Source organism: Manis javanica, chromosome 3 (genome assembly GCF_040802235.1).
Source record: "Manis javanica isolate MJ-LG chromosome 3, MJ_LKY, whole genome shotgun sequence".
Lineage (NCBI taxonomy): Eukaryota > Metazoa > Chordata > Mammalia > Pholidota > Manidae > Manis > Manis javanica.
Genome location: NC_133158.1, coordinates 67,829,859 through 67,835,858, shown reverse-complemented (window position 1 = coordinate 67,835,858; position 6,000 = coordinate 67,829,859). Strand labels below are relative to the sequence as shown.

The following is a 6,000-nucleotide window of genomic DNA, read 5'->3' as shown; positions in this document are numbered from 1 at the left end:
CTCAGCCATAGCTGATTCCTGCATGCATGGTCAATAGACTATACTCTAAGGTATATAGTGAATAGGTATACATACCTCTCAGCCATAGCTGATTCCTGCATGCATGGTCAATAGACTACAAGTGTATTGTCTTATTGGGGATGGTGAGTAGGAATACATTACTCGAAGCTCATGCTGTAAGATTATGGCTATTCCCTAATATCAGTCTAGATGAAGTTTTCTATAAAAAGAGGGGGTGGTGTTTATGAATTAATACTAGTGCCACCGTCTTTCCATGGATATCCAGACAACTTAAGTCTGGAAGAGGTAAGGTGTTCCCAGGAGAAGCAATGCCCACACTATAATATCTGAAAGCCACCAACCACGGTGACGATGGAGTCAATACGAGGTAGTTGCTTAAATCACATGGAGCCTGACAGGAAGAGCAGTGTAATAATTCTAGCCTCCAAAAGACTGAAGAACTACCACCTTTCATCTCTCCGTGGCCCCTCCTCTCCCTTCACCCCTAAAGGCTCATCATTGATTATATACGCCATCTTATAATGAACTGTTCTCAATAGTCTGTCAGGATTTATACAGAGAATTTTTTTTTTCAGTTTTGTATTCCTGGTTTCTAGCAGACTACATGGAAAAAAGTATGAATACAACAAATGTTTGAAGCATCATATAACTTGAGTCTAATCTTCGCATGAGTGTCTTGGATTAAGAAGTGGATGGTCCAGGTGGTTCTGTGCACATATCAAAGCTTTCAGCAATTCCTGATAAGGTTTTGCCAAATAGGGGCATATTCCCACCTGTGCCTACCCCATTGTGATTTGGCTCAATGAAGTCTGCAGGAGGAATTTACTCTTTCTCTGACATTTCTGAAAAGGAGAGGGAGGCTTGCTTCCAGGGATGGGCAATCTGCCAAAAATGGTTAGTTCTTTACCTCCCTCCTTAGAGGATCTTCTGCATTGCAGATATCCTTGGGAAGGGTGGCACCTTTAGCCCCTCAGATATACCTAATCAATTGTAGCCCTTTGTGAGCCAGAATGGATCATAGGAAGGAGCTTGGGAATGGGGGAAAGGACCAGGAGAGAAAACAAAAGGCTTATGGGAGAGAGAGAAAGCTAAAGCAAATTTTTCCCAGGTCAGTTTTAGCTATTTAAAATCACCCTGCCCTTTGGCACATGAATCAACCCATGGATTGGGGAATGGAGGACAATTCTTTTACTTCCTAAGAGCAAAGTACTGTTTAAGGTCTCTGCAGTCTGTTGAGGAACTGCCCAGTTAGTCCAGGCTTCAAGATACCAAAGAGGTGATGCATGTGGTCAGCAAAGTAGGAAACTGTGTTGAAGAACAGGCATATGCCTTGTTGGGGAGACTCCTTACATGTTCAGGATGCTCTCAGTCCTTGCTAATCTGTGTGTCCTTGGAAGCTCAAGTCTGGCTGTAAGGTGATAATGAGGGATTCTGTGTGTTAGAGGTGATAACCCCACAGGGGCTCAGCCACAGCAGTGCACCAGGCTGGAAAGAATTCAGTCAAGTAATTTAATACTTTTGCCCATTCCTGTAAGAATCTGGAACTGTAATCTGAAGTGTGGAGTCTGGGTTCTCTGAGAATTTAACTTCAATTCAGTTATAGGAAACCTCTGAGCTTGGCATTTTACTCCTTAATGGCTGAAAAAGATTTCATAAATTTTGTAGAGTTAGACAGGATCTTATATATCTAGTTACTTTCTCATTTTGTAGATGAGAAACGGAGTCCCAAGGATAAAGTGACTCACCTGGGATCACACAGACAAGTACATGGCAGGGCAAGGACCAGCCATCTTCCCAAGCCTAATGGCCTTTGTATGTCACCCATTGAATTCTGTCACAACCGGCCCTTTGCTCTCCCCACTCTAACCTTGGTCTTGAGCTCTTAACACATACAAAACTAAGAGAAAAGCTGGCATCATGCCAACTTCAAGAAAACTGAGGAGAAATAGTGTTTTAACTGTGCTTCACCTTGTCATAAAGTTAAAAGTACTCACAAACCATAACCCACTGTGCACACCCAGACCGTGAAGTAGAGAGCAGCTAAGAAGGAGCAAGGAGGAAAGGAGAGCAATCCGACGGGGTGGCAGAGACATGGCAGCGGTTCTTTTTGAGGAGCTTCTCTGCGGAATTTCCATATGTTATTGAGTACTGAGCTCCTCCATCAGGGCCCACTGGGGCCGCCACTCCCCTGGGTGTTGAGCTGTTTTTATCCACACAGCTTCTCAAGAAGTTAAGATGGTGTGAACTTCATTATAAACTATACTCCAGGAAATGGGACAAGCTGGGCTCGGAACTGCCCTGTGTCTGAACTGCCTGCTTCTGTAGCAGAGGAAAGATGTCTCTACTGAATTAATATTTACCTCAGAGCTCTGGGATTTCTCCAGTGAAAAACAATTCTTGGAAATTCACAGAAGTTAATTGGAACAACCAGCAAGTTTAGTAAGGCTGTGTCCTTTTCAGAGTCTTCCTGATTTCCTTACTCTACTGGGTGCTTTTCTTTCTAAATTAATCATTCTCAAAAACTCTTTTCTTTGTTGCTGGTGCTTGGAAGGAAATGCTTCTATAGAAAAACAATGCTCAGATTTCAAATAACCTGATATAAACCTTCCAGAAGACAGAGATTCAAGTTACCTAGTTCTCCAACCCTCCATTTACTGAGATACGCATCATTTTTTCCCAGATGATAGGGTTTGAGGACATTTACCAACGGCATCTTCCTCTGAGTGTGTTTCCACCCCTTTGCTGAACTAGGGTTTGTTCTACAGCACTCCAGATGCTGCTGCGTGACTTAGCCCTCTCCCCAGGGCAGAGTTCAAATGCATTGCCAATTATTACCTTAGTGCCAGTGAAACCAGAAGAATGCTTGAGAAAGCAATCTCAGGATATGAGAAAGTGTCTTTCTTCAGCTTGCAGGGGCTAGAACTTCATTAATACTACTCCATAAGTAAATGTTCTATTATTATTATCTAATTTGTTTCCTTGGGAGATGAAACTCCATTATTAATATATTTCCTCAAATTTAGACTGCTTGGGCTCTCTAGAAATTGGCCCTACATAATTTCAGAAGCAATGGTAAAGAAATCTATTATTTATTGGCAAGTTTAAGCTGTCCTTCACATTGGTAAAAATTTAGGAGCAGTAACATTAGCTTGGTTCTCCTACCCGCGCACCTCAAGCAGCTGGCACAGACTGTTGGAAAGGTGAGAGGAGGAATGCTCTCCACCATGGGAGAAGGGTGGGGTGGAAGCATCCCATCCTAAGATAACTGTGTTCTAAAGTAACTTGAATTTTCTGGCCGTCAGCTGCAAACGAGCGAATGGTCTTTGTGGACTCTGAAGAACAAAACAAGTGGTTTCTCAAGTTCATTTGGCTACAGATTTCACTTCTACTATAATTACTATAATGAGACTTAGGTATAACAAAGTTCATATGATGCAAATACAAATCTGTGCAGACACAGATAAGTAAATAGCTAATATTCACATGTAGCTTGAATGCTGTTATGAATATCTGTGTTCATTAGAATTAATAACCATAATCAAGGTGATTTGGAGAATTAGTTATTAATAACAGTGGCAAAAAGTAAGCATCCCCATTACTGATAGAGGCTGGCATGGGAATGTGACTACCTTGGGGCAGACTCATAGACATTAATTGGTAATATTAGTCATCAGTTTGTTGGAAAAAAGAAAAGTAAGAAAGGAAGGAAGGAAGGAAGGAAGGAAGGGAAAGAGAGGGAGAAAGGAAGGATATGCCATATGGAAAAAGTACATGCTATTCTCCAAAGACAAGGATTATATTTTGCATGCCAGCTACACTTTTATACACTTTAATTTAGTAATACTTGCTTTTGTGAACAAAAAAACCCCTTTGGATATAATCTCTTTGTAATTTTCTTACATAAGATGCCAAGTATGGCAATAGGCCCATTTACAAGTAAGTACAAGGATCAAGTGTGAGGGGTCAAGGTTTTCCATGTCAGGAATTCCATGGCACCTGCTAAAAACTCTGGAAGCATCACCACTGGATTATGGTGATGACTCACGGATTCCTTTTTCTGGCCCCCCTGATCTATCTCTGAAAAGATACTAAAGGTAACATAAACAAGGCAGGAAGTGGCTATGATAGTGAAGCGGAGTTTGGTGCTCACCCTGGCTTTGGTAGCAAATATCACTCTGCCCTGTGCTCTCAAGCTCCATGAGAGAGACTTGTGCTATGAAGTAGAGCCATCTTAATCATTTGTAGACTGACACTTCAGAAAGTGTTAAGAAGCTATTTTCTCTGTTCTGTTCAGATGTTTCCTGAAAACATCTGTGCTGTGACCTTTTAACAATCAATTTTGTTTAAATTTCTTTAACAATCATAATTTTTACTTACCAGTGAATACTAAAAAAGACAAACACAAGAGATGTATAAATACTTATTCTGTAGAATTTGTATCCCAAATAATGTCTATCATGTGAGATGAGGAAAATAGCAATTTAGTACCATTATTCAGCACCAGATCCCTACCAGTTAGAGAAATGAACAGTTCTTTAAAGCATCTTTATGATTTAAGGCTTCAGTAGCAACACATGAGTACACAAAGGTTTGTTACGTATTTAATCTTGGAAGAACACTGAAAGAAAAAGGGAATGTAGGCAGTGTGGAAGAACTCCTTTACATAGCTGGCCACACGTGGCTTTAGCAGCTACAGGGGAAACTGGCTGGGGCTAAGGTTACATATTTCTGTTCAGTAAGGGTATCCATGGTGGTAACTCTCGTGATGACGGTAGTCATCCTGGTAACCATCCTGGTATCCTTGGTGGTAACTATGATAACCATAGCCTGCGTACTCGTCTTCTGGGCAGCGCATCCCCAGTGACTGCTGAATGGCCATTTCCTGTCTCCGGAGTTGCATCGAATCAATTAAATCATACACGATCACCATGGACCACATTGGAGAAGGATACCAGGATTTTACATTCCCATCTTTTCCAACTAGCAGCATGGAGAAGTACTCTGGGCTCACTTGAAAGTAGTTGCGAATGTCTTTCACCAAATGGACTGGTATATCTTCTCGCTCCACAATAGAACTCCCTACAGTAGGATCACAAAAAGTTGTTAGTGGATTAAAAAGTCAACGCTCAAACATCTAAGTGAAAAGAAATCACTGTAAGAATAAAGAGAAGACCCAAGTATCTGTTCTCTTTAGCTCAAGATCTAATTCAAGAAGTTTACTGGTTTTTTTTCTGCTAGAAATTAAACGTCCCTGCTGTTCGGCAAGCATTTGTGTCATGACGTTACTTTTGTAGGAATGACTTTTGTAGGAATGTTACAAAATATAAAATCAGTCCTTAATTTAATCTTAGTGAGATAAACTTCTTTAAAATTTGTCAGGAACAAAGATTATATTGTTTTTATTTCTAAATTCATTTCTAGTTAGCTTAGTTGCGTCTTTTAATTATGCTTTCCTTTTGATAATGTCCCTATAACAAAAAACTTATTTCATTGTCAAGGATGAAAAATACTAATTGTGCAATATCTGGATAAACATATTCAAACTATTATGTTTAGTGAAAAGAAGGAAGGAGGTGGGTGGTGACGCTTTCTGGACACTTGCCCTGACCAGCATTGTGCCATAAATTTTATACACATTATGTCATGTAAAGAGCTTCATCTTGGAAGGAAGGACTGGATTTACTTTTTGAAATCTTTAGTCACTAGTCATTTTCTTCGACCTTCTGTGAGCCTTTTAGTATATGTCATCATCTGTTGAAAGGGAATCAATAAGATATGACCTATGTGACTCATAAAACTCTTGTGAGAATTAAATGAGATAATGTAGATAAAAGTGCTTTATAAATTACAATGTCTTATGCAGACAAAAAGCATTATTCTAGTTTAGAAAATGGAAATTTTTACTATCACTGATAAATGATTTTATATTAAAAACAATATTTGTGCTTGTGCTCCACTTTGCCAGACAACGCACACACA

General features: G+C 40.0%; 1 protein-coding gene across 1 annotated transcript in view; it reads right to left on the bottom strand.

Moving 5' to 3' along the window:
- Positions 1-4,609: 4,609 nt before the first annotated feature.
- Positions 4,610-6,000, bottom strand: part of CCDC80 (coiled-coil domain containing 80) — a 36,293-nt gene continuing 34,902 nt past the window's right edge. Inside the window, exon 8 of the mRNA XM_037017699.2 lies at positions 4,610-5,100. Within this exon, the coding sequence (XP_036873594.2) occupies positions 4,754-5,100 (347 nt within the window). The 3' untranslated portion in view covers positions 4,610-4,753. The remainder of the gene's footprint in view (positions 5,101-6,000) is intronic.